General features: G+C 44.0%; 2 protein-coding genes across 2 annotated transcripts in view; one reads left to right on the forward strand and one right to left on the reverse strand.

The window, feature by feature from the left end:
• The window catches only part of LOC306961346 (bromodomain-containing protein 4-like), a 461,990-nt gene that overhangs the window by 171,837 nt on the left and 267,281 nt on the right, over positions 1-22,872 (forward strand). The window lies entirely within an intron of this gene.
• On the reverse strand, positions 1,421-22,313 carry gpr108 (G protein-coupled receptor 108). Its single transcript, XM_079553019.1, has 18 exons — positions 21,950-22,313; positions 19,751-19,861; positions 19,530-19,580; positions 19,283-19,374; positions 16,949-17,014; positions 16,374-16,390; positions 14,304-14,491; positions 13,970-14,021; positions 13,132-13,358; positions 12,582-12,715; positions 10,680-10,755; positions 9,913-9,986; positions 9,501-9,618; positions 7,258-7,388; positions 5,959-6,052; positions 5,412-5,495; positions 4,160-4,281; positions 1,421-1,924 (listed from the first exon to the last, which is right to left on the reverse strand). Exons 1-18 carry the CDS (start codon positions 22,031-22,033, stop codon positions 1,837-1,839), a joined length of 1,809 nt encoding a protein of 602 aa, XP_079409145.1. The 5' UTR covers positions 22,034-22,313; the 3' UTR covers positions 1,421-1,836.

Genomic DNA, 22,872 nt, shown 5'->3' on the forward strand with positions numbered 1-22,872 from the left:
GTACAGGAGCCTGTGTTACTGTGAGGTGTACGTACAGGAGCCTGTGTTACTGTGAGGTGTACGTACAGGAGCCAGTGTTACTGTGAGGTGTACGTACAGGAGCCTGTCTTACTGTGAGGTGTACGTACAGGAGCCAGTGTTACTGTGAGGTGTACGTACAGGAGCCTGTGTTACTGTGAGGTGTACGTACAGGAGCCTGTCTTACTGTGAGGTGTACGTACAGGAGCCAGTGTTACTGTGAGGTGTACGTACAGGAGCCTGTGTTACTGTGAGGTGTACGTACAGGAGCCTGTGTTACTGTGAGGTGTACGTACAGGAGCCTGTCTTACTGTGAGGTGTACGTACAGGAGCCTGTCTTACTGTGAGGTGTACGTACAGGAGCCTGTGTTACTGCGAGGTCTCACCTGAGCACGTCAGTCACAAACGAATCAAATAAAACAAGGCAACGTCTCTGGAGTATCGTCACAAAAAGCACGGCACTACTGAAAAAATAAGCCTCAAAAGGAGTGGGGGGGGTCGTCGGCGGGGAGGGGGGCTTTCAGCCAGCACCTCCTTGGCTCTACTCAGGTTCAAATGCTTCAGGAGGTCTTTAAGTCGCCTTCTCGGCCTCAGGAACATACAACTTTGTAGCTAGCTAGCATTAGCCGCAGTTAGCTTACGGGTCGGGCCAAGGAAGGACCAACGGAAAAGGCCAGGGACTATTATTAAGGAATATTAATCTTGTTTTGGTTTGGTTTCGAAGGCGGGACCAGTTTGTGAACCCACAAATCCCGTGAGAATTCAGCTCGATTTCCCTCTATTAGCCTCGTTTTGGTCTCGATTAGGACTGGGGTGATGAGGGGAAAATGGGGAGAAAATAGGGAAAACATTTGTAATAAAAATTGGTAAAAACAAGGACAAAAAAAAGTATAAAAACACTTTGGAAAAATTGGGGGGGGGATTGCTGAAGTCACTTCCTTTAATGCTGTAATTGTAATGAGTTTTTCAATACCAGTAGAACCTAAACCTTACTTTTTCCCAATACCAAACTGGTATCGCTTAACGGTACCCAGCCCAACACTTTTGAAGGCGAGACGCTGCAGGTGAATGGGGGAAAATGATGAATTCAGAGTTGGAGATATCAATCTGAAACTTTTCCTGATTTCAGGTTTGTTTTTTGAGACATTTCAGTTAGAGATGTGTTTGTTGGGGCTTATGGAGAACTGGCTCATTTGTTTTAGGATGAGCTAGTTATCAGTGAAAAAAAAAAACGCTGTTGGATCAACAATATGGATATCAATTACTCAAGATTTGCTTTTAAATTGAACAGACCCTAAAAAAACTGGAAGGAGACACAATATTCTTGCGATATTGAATATAGTAATTCTTTGTCAAATCGCACAGCCAAAAGAGCTATAGTGTAGTATGGGATGTGCAAATATGGGTTTATGAGAGCTAGAAAGGAGTTGAGGCCGCGGCTAACAAGAGACATTGCATACAGCAACTTTAAATGAGGAAACCACCACTTAAACACACAGCACAAAACAAGATTAACATTCCTACTTTAGGTCATTTAAACTGGTGAAGATTCTTTTTGCAGTGTGATCATCTTTGGAACGGAAAAAAGATGAAACGATTCAAGATGGCGTCTGTTCTCGTGACGAATATCCGTCCAGCCATTTAAAGTAACGTCCGGTGACGTTGGCGTGTTGCATAGCCGCACCCCGCGGGCAGCAGAGTGTCAGAGGGGTCAGAGGGGGCAGCGGTGGGGGGAGGAGGGGGCTCGTCCTGGTCCCGGGGGCCCCCCTCCCCCAGGTCGGCTGTCCCAGGTCCGGAGCAGCGCCGGGCGGGCGGGGCTCATAGCGTGGACTCCTTCTGCCGGTCGCGTCCGTTGGAGGTCTTCTTGACTTTGGAGATGCCCTCCAGCGCTCCAGACTCGGTCACTCTGCACACAGGGAGGGGCGCACACGTTTGACACCTGAGCTACGCCGTCAAGTACATACACCCATACCACTTTGTCTAAAACCGATACGAGTACTTTGATTTAAGTACTTGCCGATACCGAGTACAGGGCATTTTCTTCCACATACTTGATAACTTTTCAGTTTATAACGTTTTAGACAAATATTACATTTAAGTTAACCGTGTGTGTTTTATGATGATGAGTTGGCACATGGGATTTTTTATGACCAAACAACACAAAGAAATATAGTCAGTTTGTCTAGTTTAACACTTTATAGAGATAAACACAAAGTGGGAAAACGCCCGGTAAGTTTACCCTGTTACAAAACTTTCCTCCAACCAAATGATGTATAGATGAAAATCCATCCATCCATTTTCGTCCGCTTAATCCAGGGCCGGGTCGCGGGGGCAGCAGTCTCAGCAGAGATGCCCAGACTTCCCGATCCACACACAGGCCCAGGCCAGCTCGGAGACATAGTCCCACCAGCGTGTCCTGGGTCTTCCACGAGGCCTTGTCCCACTAGGACATGCCTGGAACACCTCCCGCGGGAGGCGACCAGGAGGCATCCGGAACAGATGCCATAGCCACCTCAGCTGCTCCTTTCGACGTGAAGGAGCAGCGACTCTACTCCGAGCTCCTCCCGGGTAACTGAGCTCCTCACCCCCAGCCACCCTGTGAAGGAAACTCATTTCGGCCGCTTGTATTCGCGATCTTGTCCTTTCGGTCATTACCCAAATCTCATGACCATAGGTGAGGGTGGGAACGTAGATCAATCAGTAAATCGAGAGCTTTGCCCCGACTCAGCTCCCTCTTCACCACGACAGACCGATACAGCGACCACATCACTGCTGACGCCGCACCGATCCGTCTGTCGATCTCACGCTCCAGATGAACAACATTCAATATTTCCCCTCCCACTAAAAACATGTACAATGGGCCAGAATGAATGTAAGTGTGTAGGTTGGTGGTGGTCAGAGGGGCCGATGGCACAGACTGGTTGCCTCATTTCCGTCAGTCTACCCCAGGGCAGCTGTGGCTACAATAGCAGCTTACCACCACCAAGTACGGCGTGAATGAAAAATGACGATAGTGTAGTGCATTGAGAAACTTGGTAACATAGGCTTGTAAAGCGCAATGCAAGTGTAAGAATGAATGCTATTTTCCAACTGTGTTTTCTTTTTCAAGTTCAAGTCAGCAAGACTTTTGTAAATCTTTGATAAAACCTGACCCCTGTGTGTCTGCAGATCTGAGGTGTCTGGACTGGATCTGAACAAGCTTCTGACTCACGCTCAAGCTACAGAACATGAAGACCATGTCAGTGAGAGATCAGCAGATAGACAATGGTCATCACCATATTCATATGCACATACAATGAAGTACAGATAAACTCACCCTCTCTGTGCTGAGGAGCAAAACTAGGATAAAAAGGGAATTGGCAACAGAGTTCGGGACTTCACTTCTTCTCTTTCTCTGAAGTCTCCAGGAGGTTTTACTTCTTAGTAAAGGAACAATGGCAATAACCGCCTTATCCTTGAAACGACTTCGTATCTAAATATCTGTTCTCGCGTGATACAAAAGGGATGGGTCATAACAGAGGTCAGCATGTTCAAACCCAAAGAGCAAAAAGCAGAGACATGTTTTGCTGGTTGCACAATACCATAATGCATTGCGCCTTGGGGGTTGGCTGCTGTAAACAATATGGCGTTGCGAGCTGTCATTGAAGAGACTAATATTAATTTTCCAAATACCATGAAAAATATATCCAATTCCACTACACCAAAGCTTAAAAAACATTTTATCTACTGATTTTGAAAAGTCGATTGGGAAAAAAGCTCTCGTTAGCCTCGTGTGCAGAGCTTTGGAGTTCCGGATTATGTTTTTGATTAATGAAAAATAACTTCTGCTGTGCTCGTAATTTCTTTGGCTTTAGCTTCACTTGCACTTATAGGCCTCCAGGTCGTAGCTACTCCCCGTGGCACTAGGCATTATGGGTTATGTGCAAGTAGTGAATGAGAAAGTGGAATGCGCCCATTACCAGATCCTATCACTAAAACCAGTTTTGGCATGAACATATAAGGCAATATATGCCAAATGAGCAACTTTATTCTTAGTCATGATTTTCCTAATTTATCAATTCTCTATTTTTTGGTTTTTGGTCCTGATTAAGGACAGAGGACACTGAACACTGAAGGAGTGGGCGGAGCTAACATTTCTTACACTTCGTCCATCTCCATGTCCTCCTCGTCCTGGGGCAGCTGAAGGTAGGGGTTGTTGGAGGCAGGTCTGAAGTTGTAGCCCGTCAGCACGAAGAAGATCAGAGTGGACACCTCCACCAGGAACTGCACAGAGGAGGGGGGAACGTAAAGTCACAGAACACCACGGCCATTTCAGTTCTCAGACCGCCTTCACTTCACCTCCCATTATTATGCTGGAACGGCCTTGCCATCAGCCAATCAGGACTGAAAACCTAAACCATCCATTTTTCTAATCCTTTGGAAACTCAAATCCAGTTCATATTTTCTGACACCTGTCTAATCCAGTCTGTCTTCTTCTGTCCCGTGTGTAGGTAGGCTGTAGCTACAACACGAGGATGTTAGAGAGCAATTAGACAATAAAATAAACAGTGAAGGCCACAGAGACTGGGTAAATAATGGAATCCATGCCAAATCTAGCAGTTGAGTTTAGGCGAAGTTGCTTTATCTGTACCAAATGCACATCCTGTTAGTATCTGGAGCACTTACAAGCTTTAAATGTGTATGATGTTTTATCTTTGTATAATGTGTTTTAATGTTTTGACTAGTTCTCAGAATTGCAAGACGAATTTACCCTCAGGTATAAACAAAATAAAGTAACCAAACCTCACCTTGCTTCAGTTTCGGACTGGGTACTGTTTCTTTATAGATACCAGTACTTGAACGATACTTGGTTTACAATACGATACATGAACGATACTTTTTTCGATACCTATACTGAAACACAATTATGTTAAATTATTCCACAAATGACTCTTTTAAATTTGCATCATTTATTTGAGCTGAAACATCACTCTCTTTTTCTAATCCTGTCCCTGGAGCAACACCATCAAAACTTGGATCTAAAGAGAGAAGATATTTTTCGGAACCTTTCTTACTACTCGATATTTTTTCAATAACAGTAGTACCTAAACCTTTTTTCTCGATACCAGACTGATACCGTTTAACAGTAAATGTCACTTTGATATTAGTACAAATCACAGACTTGTGTGGCTTATTAGATCATAAAACTGTAAAACCCACAACTTCGACTGGGTGATCAATTTAATCAATTTAATTTGAAGAGAACAAGGACTGGTCTTTCAAAAGAAAAATCTATGGTCAGAACAGCTCAGCGTCCAGGGCTTTTAGTAGCACTCGCTTCAGTCCAAAGGGATGCTTTGGTTTAGTTCACAGCTGCACGTGTTTGACAATACAAGAGAAGAAAAGGTGCGTACCTCATAGCACCACTGCCACTGGAAGGGCATGGTGATCTTCAGCAGAATAGCTATGATCCTGGTGAAGTAAATGTAACACACAATCTGTGGAGAAACAGTTCAGTTTGATAAAAGATCACAAAGCAGTGTTTTAGTGTGTTGTTGTGTTGTGTGAAGACAATAACAATATCCTTTCATTGACGTACCTTATTTTAATGACGATAACGTAACGACGACGAGGTAAAAACAGCTCTTTGACTCAAACATGACACGTTTATGAGTTTACATCAACGAGACGAGATGAAAATGGGAGAAAGTGGTTCCTCAGACGTTCACAAACAGCTCGTGCACAGAGGAGGAAATCACACTGCTACACGAGACACGGAGCGACGCCGTCAGGTCACATGGTCTCACACGCTGACGGGCAGTAGCAACGTGACTAGATCACATTAAGAAATGACTAACATGTGACTAAAACTAAAAGCATTTTCGTCCAAAAGACAAAGGGCTGCCACACACAACAGTGTCATAAAGAAGAACAGGAATCTGGACTGAGAGAAGAACTCACCATGACGTAGTAATGTCTGAAGAGCTTCAGCTTCTCCAGGTTCACGGCCGCTTTGCCGTCAGTGCTGGACGCCTCCTGCAGGTGACGGATGGACCTGCACACAGCGGCACATGGAGACAAAGCTACACCAGAGGTACATTCTTGAAGAACATTACAGCATTACAGTGTCAAAGTACCTTCATTTGGAGCAATTACCTTTATCTACAATAAAACCCTGGATATGGACAATAAATCGTAATCGTAGCAAATGTGGCGATTTTTGGAGAAACACACGGAAGGGCATCTGTCTTAGTCGGGAAGAACATTAGTATTAACCTCATCTACACTACGGCTGCTCGATTATTGAAAAAATAATAATCACGATTATTTTTGTCATAATTGAAATCACGATTATTCAAACGATTATTTGTTGCCTTTAAAAAAAAGTCTATCTTTATTTTATTTATTTATTAATCAAAACACTACACTACATTTTCTGTTTTCTGAACAGTCATAAAAGTACAAATGATTTCAAGTACGCCTTGATTAAGGAGAGGTTCCTGTTTCACACCTGCCCCCTGCTGGCCAGCCCTCACACTTGCGCAAGCAAACTGAGCTGCGCAGCCTGATGACATCATCACACAGCGCCGTTTGTTTTTATGTCAGGCAAAAGCATGAGCCATGGCACGTGAAAAGCGAAGGGAAAATAATCCCAGTGGCCTGAAATAATGCAAGTCTGCTTTGCAAAAAAATAAATAAAAAAATGATAATGCTAATTTTGTAATCGTTTACTGTTGTAATCGAAATCGTAATCGAATTTCGATTAATTGCACAGCCCTAATCTACACTGTTCGGGGCTCTTTTTCTATAGAATTACATTATTCTGTGTGGGGTTTCCATGTTCTCCCCATGTCTGTGTAGGTTTCCTTAGGGTACTCTGGTTTCCTCTACCACTAAAAACATGTACAATAGGCAGATATACCTATAGGCTATACTATGATTATTATGATTATTATGATTATTATGATTATTATGATTATTATGATTATTATGATTATCATTAGAAGAAGAATGGAACATCACAACATGGCCGCCAGAGCATTGTGGACATTTGTTCAGATGAAGGTCTGGACTTAGTCTTTACTGGTCAACAAATACAAAGTTAAACTGCTCTCCTTCAGCACCTTTGGCTCTCTATTCCTAAACCCAAGTCCAAACTGCACTTTGTCCACAGACCTGTCCGCTAAAATGGATGAGGCAGAAACTATCGAAATGATCCAACGGTCACAAACAGCAGAACAGTGGAGGGGGCAGACTGACCAGACCACGGGGAACAGGATGGCCCCGCAGCAGATGAGGTCCACCAGGAAGAGGATCTGCTTCCACAGGGAGTACTCGCTGGAGCCTTCCTCTGTCGACTCGATGATGATGTAGGCCACGTTCGCCAGCACCTGGACACACACACACACACACACACGGACACACACACACAAGTTGTTTCAGCTCAAATAAATGATACATATTAGGGATGCACCGATACCACTTTTTCTAAAACCGATACGAGTACGAGTACTTTGATATAAGTACTTGCCAATACCGATACGAGTACAAGGCATTTTCTTCAACATTCTTACTTTTTTCATAGATTGGTTTGTAATTAGTTCATTTACTCATGTACATTTCCTTAAGTAAAGTAGGCTACACATTTAAGAGCAGTTATATTAGAATTGTGCTGATGCCATTTATTAGGCCCGAGCAACGGACACGCAGTGTCCCGCGAGGGACTCATTAAAACCGTTAACGGGCGACGAAAACGCAAGAATTCACGTAGCAAACGTGAACCGATATGCAAGTAACAGGGGTCAAAACGTAGTGCTCCGCAAGCTCTAATTTTGGGTGGGGTTCGCGAGAGAGAATAATAAAAGTTGGCTCTGTGGCGCCCCCTCAAACAGGAAGTTTACATTGACCCAATGGAGGAGCGGTCGAAAAAAAAAATCATCGTACAAAAGTGACATTGGCCAGGGACATAGACCACGTCAGGACACGTCAAAAATTATATTATCACCCCGCCCTAAATGCTACAGGAAGTCGGCCATCTTGGCCCGAACCTCAAACCTTCAAAATTGTAACTCTTGAACTTCTGGCCCCTGATCCCCGCGTTTTCAATGGAAAGCCTCCAATTTTGGCCAACATGTCCCCAACCCATGTGGCTTTCAAAATCATCAATTACATCTTTTTTTTAAGCTATTGGGCGTGGTCATGACAAGGCCGCAACTGAGAGGCCATTTTCAGCAAATTTCAAAGCCTCATATCTTCCACAGACTTTGCCAGATTGGAACGGACACAATCCGGCGCACGTGCACATTCCCCACCTGGACCTAATGGTGGGCACACGCAGCCGCTATCGCCAAAAATGACTCACTGGCGCCCCCTCAAAGTTTTGACTTTAAAAATTTGTATAAAAAAAACGGGATGGTATGGAGGTCTGGAAAAAATCATACAGACCTTGTTGGGGGAACAACATATCAAAACCACGGCTCTCTGAGTAATGTCTTTGTGGGAGAAAAATAATGGCCGAAAAATCGTTTCCATTATTATTATTATTACATCTTTAATCTCGATTTTGACCCCCTGAACATTAACGAAAAGTCAATTTTATTTGACCAAATGATCAAAGTTGGTGTAAAATTTACTATTTTCAACTCCGCGAAAGAAAGTGCCCAACGGCGCCCCCTGTGCACATTACATGGACGGGAAAAAATTAGTTTCACGAAAGTGAAAACAAAGTTCATATTCTGATTCTCCATGTCACACTGATCAAAAAAGTCAATCACAACATGCCTCTATCTCGCTTTATTCTTTTATAATTAGGCCCGAGCAACGGACACGCAGTGTCCCGCGAATCTATTGCACATGTTTATAGTGGTAGGGGAAACCGGAGTACCCGGAGGAAACCTACGCAAACACGGGGAGAACATGCAAACTCCACACAGAAAGGCCCCGTCCAGGTGGGAATCGAACCCGGGACCTTCTTGCTGTGAGGCGTGAGCGCTAACCACTGCGCCACCGTGCCATAATAAATATTATAATATATATATAATTAGTATTGTCATCACATCGATTCAAACCAACACTTAAAGGGAAGCAAGTTTGCCATTTTATACTCACTACTGCCACCTCAGGCCATATGTGTAACTGCATCTTCTATATTAAGCTCGTGCATGACGGCAATTCGGGCCAAAGTGACACATTTTTGAGTGACCGTACAGGATTTTAGAGGCAGTTGTGGTGAACAGGTCTGAGCTCATTCTACACATTAGGACATGGCTGGAACATGTAGGGGGAGGAAAATACTTAATTTTAACATTTTTAAACTCTTTATAGTCCCTTTAAATAAGACGGGACCAGGTCATGGGTAAAATGGAAATAAGGAAAACCATACGTAAAATTGAACTTTGGCACATTTTGAAGTGACAATGTGTTTCTGTTTTAAATCTCAGTGGGATGGCAGACCTCCACCATGTTTGTGATATAGAAAGTGGCTTCATGGCCTCATAACTGACCTGCAGAGGGATGACGATCACGAAGATCTTCTTCTCCTTGTCGGACAGGATGTACTTGACAAACGCCCAGCCGGTGCCGATCAGCGCCAGCGTGATGAACAGCAGCGCCCCCTTCAGCCTGTTCGGGAACAAGAACCAGAGTGGAATAATCGTAAGGAAGCTCAAATTGTCGACTGGACGGGGTTTGGTTGAGTTGAGGACACTTTGTTTCTATCAGTTAAAGATCTAAGTTTCACAAAGATAAAATAAGGGGTAAATGCAAATAAATGTACAGACAATAAATACTGAGCCCAAAAATGGATCGATTATCTGCTGGGTACTGAAAGATAAACATTGCTGCTGTACATGTGGATCATGTGCAGAGATATATTGCAGGTCCTGCTGTTGTGTGAGAGTGAGCAGAGGCCCTTACAGGTGAGTGATGTAGTACATGACGGCCCAGCCCTCGATGGGGTGGCCCTCCATGTTGATGAAGTAGTAGTTAATCTGAAACACAGAGAACATGACGGTGTACACTCCAAACCAGTGTATGTAGCATTTAGTATTTGACTGTTTAAACATACAACACAAAAAGAAAAGGTGCGCTGGGTGGCTTTAGTCTGTTCATTTAGTTTACTGCAGTCGGGTTTGGCCTTCTGGCTGGATGAAGACTGCTGTGAGCTAGCCCTGGTTAAATTCTAGGTCTGGTTATGAGCACGAAACATAAATGGAAAGAAAGTCAGCACATATATAATTTCTAAAGATTTGAAACATTTCATTAAACAAAGGAGAGAATTGGAAAAAAAAAAAAGAAGTACAAGTATTCAGTGCCAATGTGAGAAAAGTGTAAACACATTCACTATTGATCAAGACATGTCTTTTCCTTCCCGTTTTGGTGAGGGAACATGCAACATAAACATTCTGCACAGAGTGTGAACCTGCTTTAACCACCCTTTCTCTTACTACAAACATCCCCTGGGACGCTTCAAAACAGCCTTTAAATTTTAAACCGTTTGAAGTTTGAAAAGAAAGAAAGAAAACAAAAAAACAATATGGTCAAAAAAACAATTTGTGTAATAAATGTGCCTGCAGTGTAAGTGGTTGGGTCTTAGCTTGTCATCCCAGAGTGAGTCGAGTGAGTAAGTCCTGTTCAAAAGGTCAGGCTATGTTTGACAGTGGAATATGTCGGGTCGTACTTACACTATGGAACACCAGGGACGTGGCTTTGGTGAAGGCCAGAGCTGCCATGAGCCAGTGGATCTTAAACACACTGTACCTGAGGGTCAGGAGCACACATGAGTGTACAGAGGGAGGATCCCGCACAGAGACACAATCTGAACCACAACATATGATGCCAACAATCGTATCAGCGAGAACAAAAAAAGCCCTCAGCTGCAGCGGTTTATGCAATAGTGAATAAACGGCCCATCCCTCTTAAGGTCAGCACACGCTACGTGACTTTTATGCCCAATATTGCTCAAATTCTCAGTTGCGCCGAGTCTTCTCGAGTCGTGGCTCGTCAAAGGCAGTCACACAGAGTCGGGTCGCGTAGTGTGGGGGGGGGCACGACTGGACTGGCGTTGGAATCGTGTAGTGTGGGCAGCAGAAAGACTCGACTAGTCTTAGGAAATCAAACATGTTTGATTTTTAAGCCCGATTTCGGATCCTGGAACCGCCACCTTAACGTGGTGGAGGGGTTTGTGCACCCGCATGATCCCGTGTCTCCCAGGGCAAACAGGTCCTAGGTGACGGGTCAGACAAAGAGCGGTTCAGAAGCCCCTTACGAGAGACCAACAGGCCTGAGAATCGTGAGGCCGTCCTTCTGTGGACCCACCACCTGCAGGAGGAGACATAAGGGCTAGTGCAATGTGATTTGGGCAACTCCAACAGCTGCTCCCACGACCCGGCAACGGACAAGTGGAAGAAGATGGATGGATGGATTTCGGACGTGGGTGATTTTATTGCCCCAAATGTGAACACACAGAAAGCAGCAGCCAATGACAGAGTGAAAGAAAGACAGAAAACACCACCGCGCCTCCTTTTTCATTTCTCTGTCAAAACAGCGGCACAAACAAGTCATTTCATGGCCACAGCGCCACACGAAACAGCACAACTTTATATCACCAAAAGTTCACGACAACCACCTTTTCAAGCTACATTTCAACCACAAACAGAGTTTAGCCGCACTTACTGAGTTTGGAGACGGACTGTTCAGATTCACCTCGCCGCTAACGCCAGCTAGCCTCTCTTCACTTTCTCTGCTGTCTCCTCCGCTGTCTCCTCCATCGCGGAGCTGATGGTCCGTCTCCTTTTCTTGTTAAATCCTCTGAAATACGTCCCGCTTCTTCGTGTCGCCAACTTTTATCTCCATTTGACAGAACTATAGCCAAGTTGAAGCTTCGTAGTAGCAGTAGTCTAGTTCCGACGCTCACAAGCACAGGCCTATATTTGCGGATTTGTGGTCAGTTTTGAAGCCGGAGGAGAAATGAAGCGGCTGTGTTATAAAACATCAGTTGTTTGTCAGAATCGTGTAGTGTGTTCGCTCTCACAATTCTCAGTCGTTCTATAATAGCACTGAATCCAGTCGTGTAGTGTGGACCCCCATTCTATATAAAATCATTCAAGACTAGAAAAATCGTGCAGTGTGTGCTGACCTTTAGAGGTAAGATTTTACACCCTCGGGTCGGGCCGAGATATCACGCATGACGGGGTTTGGGTCGGGCTTCACGTTTAACTTACAGCGGATAAATAAGCAGTTTGGTTCCTGTTAGCGTGAGGTTTATGAACAACGAGGAGGAGAGGGAGACGGCAAAGAGGAGACAGACACTGAGCTGCTCAAGCATAACCTGCTGCGCACACCTCTTGGCCTGCCCAGGTGTGTGCACGGCGCTGCTGCGTGCACATGTGCCGTGCGCGTACTTCTCTCTGCGCTCTGACCGAGCCTTAAAACAATCATTATTTGCATCGGGTTTGTTTTGGGCTCAGGCCGACAATTCAAGTTGATCGGGCTTTATGCCTGCGGGCTCACGTCGGATCTTAGTTCTAATCTCTCTCCTGCTGGCATCACAACAATAGTACAGTCTGCATCCATACGACACATACCTATGCTTCATGAGTGTGTAGACCCACACCAGGGCCGCAGTAAAGAAGACCCCAGCCATCCCAATGTAGAGACGGGACAGGGGGATCTCTGCTGCTGACAGGAAGCCCCCCGGGTTCCTCTCCGTCACCTCCACCTGCAGCAAAGAAAACACTTCGTAAGCCACCTGAGTGGTCCTGTGAGCCCAGCACACAGGGGTCAGCTCTGATAAATAACGGTTTGCCTGAATAGTGTCGGTCTATTGTCCCCTCAGCTTTTGGACGCACCATTCTGAGGTCCATAAATAAACCTATTCCAGGAAGTTGTGAGCACCAGTACTTCCTGTCCGTGTACATTTCCACCTCCAACACCACCAGTGTACAGTATGAGGTCAATAATCAGTGTTGCCGTAGGCTTCTTAAGACTTAAAGTCAACATAAGCCACATTTACTTTGTGGTGACAATATATAAATTCAGGCAGAGATGGGCCTTTGCCAACCATCTACCGGGCAACCCCAATCTACGGGTTGGTGAGCCCCGTCTAGACCCACCGTGTGGACAGTAAGAACTTACACTGAGGGAGTAGGGCGGCGCCGGCATCTTGGAGCAGTAGTGGAAGTTGAGATTGTAGAGGCCCTGAGCCCGAGGGCCCACTTTCAGGTGGAACTGTGAACAACAGCAGAGGGTTAAACATGCTCTGAGATCACACAGGTGCGCACTCTCTTCCGAAGACTCACGCTTAAGTTGTAGGAGTTGCCCACGTTGCCCAGCTCTAGAAAGATCTGCTTGGTTTTGAACAGCTATGGGCAGAAAAAAAATGAAATGAATACTCATACAACTGTGGGCTTAATGTTCAACTGACTTTTCAATATTAACCAGCTAAAAAGACTCTCGTTCATACTCGTGAAAAAAAAAAGACTCTCATTTGATATACTGTGCCCCTTAGAACAGTGTGACCATTAAGTCGATCGCAACCTGAGTCCTACCTCTCCAAAACTCTCGCTGGATTGTCGGGCCGACCGATATGGAAATCGGGGGCAGTACAATTAATTGCGTTAAAAAAAATAAAGTCCCACCCTATATACAGTGGTCCCTCGCTATAACGCGGTTCACCTTTCACCTTTGTATGAACGCCATGCATTATGTTCTGCGTCCTGACTGGCTAATCGCAGAGTGAGCCTCCTCTCGTAGCATAGAGGATCTGTGTGTCCTGTCAACACATCAGCGCACAGAGTCAGGGCAACACAGGCCGGACACGAGCGGGTCCGACTCCGCGGTCACGTTCTCTGAACTTTTCCGCGAAAATAAACACCGCGAGCATGTGGCGCTCGCCTCAGCGAAACACTCGCCTTCTGAAGCTACGATAAAACTTTGGTCGTAGCTACGATTATCTCTTAGTTTGAACAAGCACTCAGCGGAGACGAGGGCAGCTCACGATGTTTCCCCACGTCTGTAATGTGAATCTAAAGAAAAAAAAAGGCACAGTGTTGCATAAGGGAGAACCCATGTGAACTAGTGAGACAAGTGCATAAAGTGTGTGCTGAGGGGTTTTACAGCCTTAAAACATACATAACAATTGTAAAAAATAAAGTTGACTACTTCGTGGATTTCCTGCGATAAACGAGGGACCATTGTATATCGATCGTCGGGCCCTGCTGGATTGACACACAGGATGACCGCCTGATATTCAGTGTACAAAGGGGAATGTAAACAAGCTAACAGAATAGTGACCCTCCCCCTGGTACCTCCTCTGTAGAGAGCACATCCTCTGGGGCCTGCGGCGCTCCCTCAGTGGCTGGCATGTGCTCTGGCGACTTCCCCTCCGGCTTCTGCTCCTTTTTCTCCTCCGGCTTCTCCTCCTCTGTGCCTGGCACTTTCTCCTTTGTGGTGGTGGGTGGTTTGACTGGCTCAGTTTCCCTGTTGGTCCTCGTCGCTAAAGGGGGTGAGACGCGTCATGTGTGCAAGGTACGAGTGTGTATCAGATCAAAAGTACAGCAAATGAAAGTGTTTATTTCTGTTGAACCAAAAGAATGGAAAATATAGCCAAAAAGCAGCGATTATCGGCCCTCACCGACCGCCCTGCCCAAAGCGAGGGGGCGCTTCTCGCCATTTTCTTTCCCTCAATTTTAGATTACGATATTGCTAATACCTTTAAGTTTTTGGCTTTTTTTCCCCAAGGTCTAGGTTTTGGATTTTGGAATGTGAAATTTATGGCGATTGCAGTGATTGAGTTTTTGATCTACTAGTTCTTTTAGCAGGATGTTCACCAGGGGGGTTTGTAGGTGGACAAGGTCGTGATCAGATGCCGATATGTAGAGCTGTGTGTGTGTCCTTGTCCCCCGCTCAGCTGAGGCAGTGCAAATGGGGCACCTGTCGCTCTGTGCCTTTCCTACATGGGTTCATGGATAAAAAAAAATGGCTGACAAAGGCTACGATAACAGAAGATCTGACGTTCGGTTTAGAGAACACGAATGCGGACCAAAATCACAAGCGATCTAAATGCACCTGCAGCTTTTAGCTTATCTGTCAGACAAAAGCCTGTTGCAAAACCAGAGTACAGTAGCAGAGAAATGAGACTCGGACTCAGCGCGGAAGAAGCACAGGCCGCTTCCCGTAAAGTCAGCCTCAAGACAAGCCGGGGGAGAGGAGCACCAGGCGGCCGCTGCTGCTCGGTGCGTTCATCAGGAGGTACAGACTTTTCTCACTGTTTTACCATGACAGCTGCATGTATCTGTGCTCGTCCACATACACGAGCAACTGAGCTGCGCTCTGGCCCACCTCCTCCAAGTGGGCCAGAACCGTGTCAGACTCAGGCACTGTTTGATTGCGCATACATGCATGCATATATAGCGATTTTTAGCACATGGCCGCGGTTCGGATGGACAAGTGTGAGTGCGCCCTTAGTTGCGCACTCATGTGTTATTACCCACAGGCCCATCCCCAGTCTCCTGACAATCAAACATATGTAAACTGCACAGAGGCAGCTGAACTCACAGGAGATTTTCACTGTGATGGAGATGAAGGTGCAGTAATATTATTTGATCTTATCTTCCGTGTTCTTCCAGATGAAGCGAGAGACATAGGGGAAGTTAGATGAATAAAGAGAATAAAATAGCTTTCAATGATCCTAAAGGGAGGCTTATGTTGGGGAACGTTTTGGATAAAGATTAGAACTTAATTATCTCACAGCACAATCGAGAACAAAGAGCAAGAAATTGATTTAGGCTCTTTACAGACAATTCATATTACAGTAAAAACAGTCTAGACCAGGGGTCTCCAACAGGAAGCCCGCGGGCCACATCCGGCCCACGAGATGATTTAATCCGGCCCATGACTTGTAGAGCACAGATTCCTGAGTATGTAAAAAAAAAAAAAAGACTAGAGAGTAAGACTCTAGCCCATTCTTGTGCGGGGTTAAGAATTTCTAAAGGAATACCCAGAATACTCACTGCAGCCACTAGGGGGCAGCTTAAATAAAGGAAAGACATCCACACATGTCCAGCAGAGGGCACTAACGTAAGAAGAGATCAGGATATAAACAACACATTACGGCCATGTGGTAAATGGTAAGCGTTTTATGAGGCTGCAGTCTGGCTCATTATTCATTCATTGAAAAATGTTTCCTCAATACCATTTTCCCAATCAACACATATTTTACTGAGATTTAGTTTATAGGCCGGGCCATACACTCCCGATATATTTTTGCCCCCATGGAAGTGTACGTGGGGACCCCTAGTCTAGACATTACGTTACGTATGTTAATGTTGTGAATGCCTATTCTAGCAGGAAACGGTGATCTTTAATGGAATACTCACCTAGGTGTGCAGAGGTCCTAATGGTACATTGTGTTAGAGGGTCATTGATTATTAGAAAACCCTCATGCAATTATGATAGCTCTGCTGAACATCCTGGCCTGGGTGACCCCAAACTTTTGAGTAGTGTATAGTAAAAAGATTTTTTATTTATATATTTATTTTTTAGCATTTGATGCCTGATTCAAAGTCCCGCAGAGGTTTTAGTCCTTTATATAGTCACAAAATCAGGTACATACAGAAAAAGTGCACTTTTAAGAACAAGAGTACAATTATTTGAAGTAACAGTACTCTTGAGTAAATATTGGGAGAACTCTTCCCACTTTGACCAAAGCTCTTTGCTGACATTAGACTTTAAAGATGTTTAACCTGTTCAGAAAGACACAGTGTTTCATGTTTGGTTTCATGTTCTTACAATTATTCACTAGTCAGTTGTGCTGCAGTGTTTTTGATTCGATCATTTCAATTCAGGAGGTTTCATTTCATTTAAACAAAAAATGTAACAAAAATCAAGTATCAGGTAACTATTTTAGAGTGATGGTAGGTGAAGTAAATGTGATGAAAGGAGTGTGAGCCACGTACCTGTTTTTGCCATGTGAAAGCTCAGGATGTTGTCCTGTTCTCCCATCACCTTCACCTCCACCCTGCAACAGCACCAGCACAGTCAGCACTGTCGTGAAACTACACGCAACAGCGTGTACTGACACATGACTAACAATGATATTTGTCAAACTAAACTACAGAAGAAAAAGCATCAAACCAGATGGAAATTCCAGACAGTTCTGAAGGTTAAAGGAATAGACCACTGAGATATGTTCTGAGCTTTGACGAGTTGATGCGTGCCTGTCTGCTCTTTGTGCGTACCCGTATCAACTTGTCTAAACTCGGCCAGTCCATCTGGACCGATAAATTCCAGCCTTAACGGTCTCTTATCTGTGCTGCTGAGTTGCCGAGCTAATCTTGAGTGCTCAAATAGGCTCTCCTCTTACGCATTCCCTCACAGACCTGTTCGGTTCTCCTGAAACACCTGGGCTCGTCTTTCAAGATACGTCTTTCTAAAAGAGAATAACGCGGAGATTGGAATTTGACACCCTTCGAGATGGACTGGACCTACAGTATGGTGCTTTACACTGTGTTCAGTTATTATGCAAATTATAATTTTCTATATATATATTTATATCTATATTTATACTTTTTAAATTGTCAACTCAGATGACAGTCCGCAGAATTTTCAAAGTCTTTAACTGTTAGAGGATCATTTGGATGTGTTCCCAACGGTAACAGTGTTTTTGTCAAAAATAAATAACTTAAAGGGGGGGTATTATGCAAAATCAACTTTTTCAAGCATGTTATGATGTCATTCCCTCATTAAAAACATGCCTGAAGTGTTGCCTTGGCACATTCACGTATTTTTGAGTAATCTGTAAAAACCTGAGTCCTCCTAGGAACGCCCCCACCTCCTGGAGACGCCCCCGAGCTTTTGTCACCAGCCGAGTAACCAACCACTGCTCCTCAGCAGAACCCCCTCCCCACTGATGCCACAGACAGCGTGTGGAGGGGGCGTGTCGGAAAGGGTCAGAGGTTCTTAAAGAGACAGAGGCCTATTTTAAGACATTCACTACAGCCATTTTGAGAGAGCAATTTTATACAAAGCAGTTATTCTAATTTACTGCATTTACAGACCAACCAAAGGTTTGGTCATCATTGTAGTGTGCTAGAGACTTTAACAGTTCAAGTTATATTTGAACATAGGACCATAATTTGATAGCAGTTTCAAAATTCTTGCATCCATTAAACTTGTTTGTTTTTGGAGAGTTTCTGTTTGGATTTCTTTGCAGGATGTCAGAGCTGCTGTTTGGATGAAAACTGCCTCCCACAATGTCTAATACAGAGAGAGCGCTCACTTTTCTATAAACCATCTTGGATATTCCCCTCTCTGCAGCTGCTTGTAAAGTTGTAACAACAGCATGTAAGCTCCGCCTCCGGGTTTGTCGCTAAAGGTAAAGAGTCAAGACGTCTTTCTTGTTGTCACTGCTTGGTTGTGCTTTTCAATTTGCCTAAAAACTAAAGTTTCTTATTCAGTCCTGGTTTAGTCCTGGTTTAGTCCTGGTTTAGTTTAGCTCTGGGTTCTACGACCGGAGTAAGTCCTGGTTTAGACCTGGCTCAGTCCTGACGCAGACCGCGGCTCTGCCATCTCTATTACAAAACTTTAGTGCGTTGCTTTGCTTTAAGGCCAGTTCATACTCCAGTTCTCGCGTCTTGTGAAGTCTGTAGAGGCCTGTAAGTTTTAGTTATAAGGTGTAGCTTTTCTTCGCTCCATATGCGCTGAAGCGGCTCATATCTGCGCATACGTGCATTTTTTAGACTCAATGCGGGTCTGGAGAGAAAAAGAACCGAAAACTGGCACCGAAATAATTTTATTTTTTCGATACCACCCCCGACCGGAGCTTTTCGGTTGGTTCCAAGTAGGTACTGTTTAATGGTGCCCATCCCTACTCATAGCAGATGTTTCTGGGTAATTTCACTGTTGTTTTCAAATTGAAAATTGATTGAACGAACGATACACTGACCCTGTTTATACCCGCGATGAGAGCACATCATGTCGGACCCTCCCCGGCCCGCATTGTGCCTTTCTCTGCAGCCGTGTGTGGTACAGAGAGACAAACCGACTGGCCGGCAAATTCATGAGTTCACATTATACTGAAAATCATTCAAATGGACCGCAGCATCAGTGCGGCACAGGTTAGATCAGGTTTGCACCTTATTCAGCCAAAAACAAAAAATATCCCATACACGGTTTATGAAGGATAAAGCAGCAGCAAATCTGAAAAGATTCACCACAACCTCACACCCCAGTGCCTGCAACCCACGACGGGCTGTCCCCTCCCGCCACTGTCCCACTGCAGACTGACCTGTTCTTGGTGAAGTCCAGCTTGAACAGGATGAGCGGCTCATTGTTGGTGGACTTGGAGACGGTGAGAGGACAGGTGTCGGTCTCCTCTGCCTGAAAATAAGACACACTCACTTATACTCGCTGTTACACAAAAGAAATCAACTCTACATTGTGGATGAATCATTTGGGGAAATATTTGATTGCCTTAATAATAGTGTCATGGTAAAAAACAAAATTCAGACCCCATAACATAAAAGAGCACTTACTGTGTAGGACAGGACACCGCTCACACGGGACCTGGAGAGGCTGAAGCCCACCTGCAGGAAACACAGGCCCATGAGAAGCTTCAAGAAGGTCAAATCCAATAGAATAACATTGAAAACAAAACCGATCCTTTTCCCTGGGTAGCCATGAAGCCTTATATTTGATACCTAGTCAGGGGAAAGAATGTGCAATTTCTCAGCATGTTTGAGTCCCACCATCTTACCGGGTAATTGGGCGGCGGCTCGGAGAAGCTCAGAGACGTCATGTTTACGTCCAGGGTCCCGTTTTCGTAGAAACCAAAGGTGTTGAGTTGGACCAAGAAACGGGTCTCATTCTGCACAAAAGCAAAGGAATCGTCTGGCAACCTTCTACTATTCAGTAAAACAGCACTTCTCACAGATGGCCTCCCTAATTTATACAGAAAATGTATCAGCAAAGGTCTAAGGTTTGGATTTACCTAAAACATAACTTAAAGAAGATGATTGACACCAAGAGTTGCCTTGTATGTTAGGGTCATGCTTTGGAAAATGGGAAATTTAACGGAATCTTGAATATGTAGTGCAGAAACTTGACAGTCGCAGGAATAAGAGAGACCATGTTTGGACTCATGACTTTCGACACATTTTAAGGTAAAACAAACATATTCATACTTCATAATACTTCATAATGACCAGTGTTAATTTTGACAACATATTTTAGTCTAGTTTTCGTCAAAAAAAATATCTTCAATTTTAGTCTAGTTTTAGTCGACTAAAATTGCAAGTAAATTTAGTCGACTAAATTTAAGATGAATTTAGTCGACTTTGCATTGATAATAATAAACGTGGATATCCAGCTGTCTTTAAATGGAAGAAATATTGAAAGAGTATCTGAACTCAAGTTTTTGGGTGTGACACTGGATGAAAAATTAAATTGGAAATCTCATGTCCACAGTATTAAAAAATAAATTATGTAGAAACATTGCTGTTCTTCACAAAGTAAAATATTTTTTAAATCGTGAATCTTTAAGGGTCTTATACTGCACTTTAATACTGCCTCACTTACTTTATTGCTCAGAAGTTTGGGGAAACGCATACAAAACTACAATTCAACTGCTGATAAAAATACAAAAAAAGCTACAAGAATAATAAATAAAACGCATAGTAGAGAACATACAAATCAACTGTTTATAAAATCAAAACTATTAAAATTGCAAGATCTCATTAAATCACAAACATTGATAATAATGTATAAAGCAAGATTTTTTCGATTGCCTCAATCTGTACAATTGATGTTTGTATTCAACACTGATGCATCCAGTCGTAGAAAACTTTACTTTACTCTCCCTTTTGCCAGAACAACCCAGAAGCGGATGGGCATCTCCGTGGCCGGAGTCAAACTGTGGAACACCCTGCCCTTGAATTTAAAGAACTCCTCCACAGTGCACCAATTTAAAAAACAGTTCAAATCAACAAGTATCAACTCTTACACACTACTGTAAATATTAGATTTCAACTTTAAAAACAGTAGTACCTGTGTTGTTTATTCTAGTTTATGGCTTAAAGTATAATACCTGCGAATCAGACCATTTATGTTTTGTTTTTTTCTTGTCTACCTTTTGTATCTGAAGAAAGGGGCACTTAGCATAAGCGTTGTCTTCATCGTGCTCCTTTTCAATCATGTATATAAAAAAATAAAAATAAAAAAATCATGTATAGTTGTTGAAATGTGAAAACAAGTAACTAACATGACTGAAATAAATAAATAAATAATATTCATTATAATCATATTTAATCTTGTTCTTCTGCTTCATGGAGCTGCTCCACATGAACAAAGCTCAGAGCTGATCCTTTGGCAGTGAATTTACATGATCTGAGGCTCTTTCAGACGCTCAATAGAAGTTTGGATGATTTTAGTCTCTCCCTTTCATTTTTATTTAGTCTTATTTTAGTCGACTAAAATATCTGGACATTTTAGTCATAGTTTTAGTCTCATGAAAAACTTTTAATTTAGTTTTAGTCCAATTTTAGTCGTCAAAAATAACACTTTGACTAAAATTAAGACTCAATATTTTAGTCGACGAAATGAACACTGATAATGACTTACTGTATCACAATATGTATCGTATCGGCCCTTGACACAAAAGTGGATCGTTCATGCCCTGGTGATTGATTTGAACAAATATTAAATATATGTTAAATAAATGTAAAAAAAAAGAAGAAAAAAAAGCAGCTTTTGCGATATGGTTATTGCGTCGCTTTTCTTTTTCTACTGTGATCGCGATCATTTGGCGATATACTGCGCAGCCTTACATGATTTGCTGCAGCTTCCCCCATATGTCCCCCCATAATGAGTCAAATTGGCTGTAGATTATGCACGAGTCCTGCTCAGTATGCCACGCCAGCACGAACACTGAAGACATGTAAACAAACATGGTGACTACCTTGAGCGTGAGCTTGTGTATCCGCGCCCTGGACCCCCCCAGCATCAGCAGGAGGATCAGGCCAGTCAGCGCAGAGCTCCTCATCCCCGCGGCGGAGGCTAGCTCGCTAACCCAACAATGCTAACGCTAGTGTTCGCAGCAGCCTCGGAGCACCAGCTACACGTCACACTGAGGCACCAACGTCTAGCGCGGCATGGATCAGCACGTATGTGCGTCGATTATCCGCGGTGTCGTGATAATAGCGCTCCTTTGTGCGAGCATTGCCTGACAGCTGCTTCGCTTCCTGGTCTGCAGCAGAAGTCAACACGAAAAGGCCAGTGAGCTGCGCTCCAACAAGAACACGACCCAGAAGCACCGCCACAGGCCGCCCGTCCCGTCCCGTCCCCAGGGTCCTGTCCCCAGGGTCCTGTCCGCGGAGATGTTCCGACGCAGACGGTCAAACACCAATAGATCTACGGTCAACAGCAGCCGATAACTCCGAGATGAGCGCAGCAGCGTGTCACGTGGGTCACGGAGTGCTTCCGGGTGACAGTGGTCACGTGTGTAAACCTCCACGTCAGAGTCACTGGTGAAAGTTCAAGCCGTCATCTGTACTGGGCAGTATCCATGGAAGTATCATGTAGTGATGGGATTTACGGCTCTTTTTGGGGAGCCGGATCATTTGGATCGGCTCCCAAATGGCTCTTCCTGTTTTTACATAATACAGTTTAAATTCAGGAGAGATTTGGATTCATGGCATGTTAAATGAGCTTTTCGACTACTCCCAGCACAAAACAACTATAATCAAGAAAGAAATTTAAAAAAAAAAAAAAAAATCATTGCTATAATGAAGTGATTTTGGCTTATAGTGGTGTTGTTTTGTCTTCAATAATCCACGTTGATTTTTCGAGATGGTAGAGCCATTGTTTATTATAGCAACACAT

This window comes from Gobius niger (genome assembly GCF_951799975.1).
Source record: "Gobius niger genome assembly, chromosome: 3".
Classification (NCBI taxonomy): Eukaryota; Metazoa; Chordata; class Actinopteri; order Gobiiformes; family Gobiidae; genus Gobius; species Gobius niger.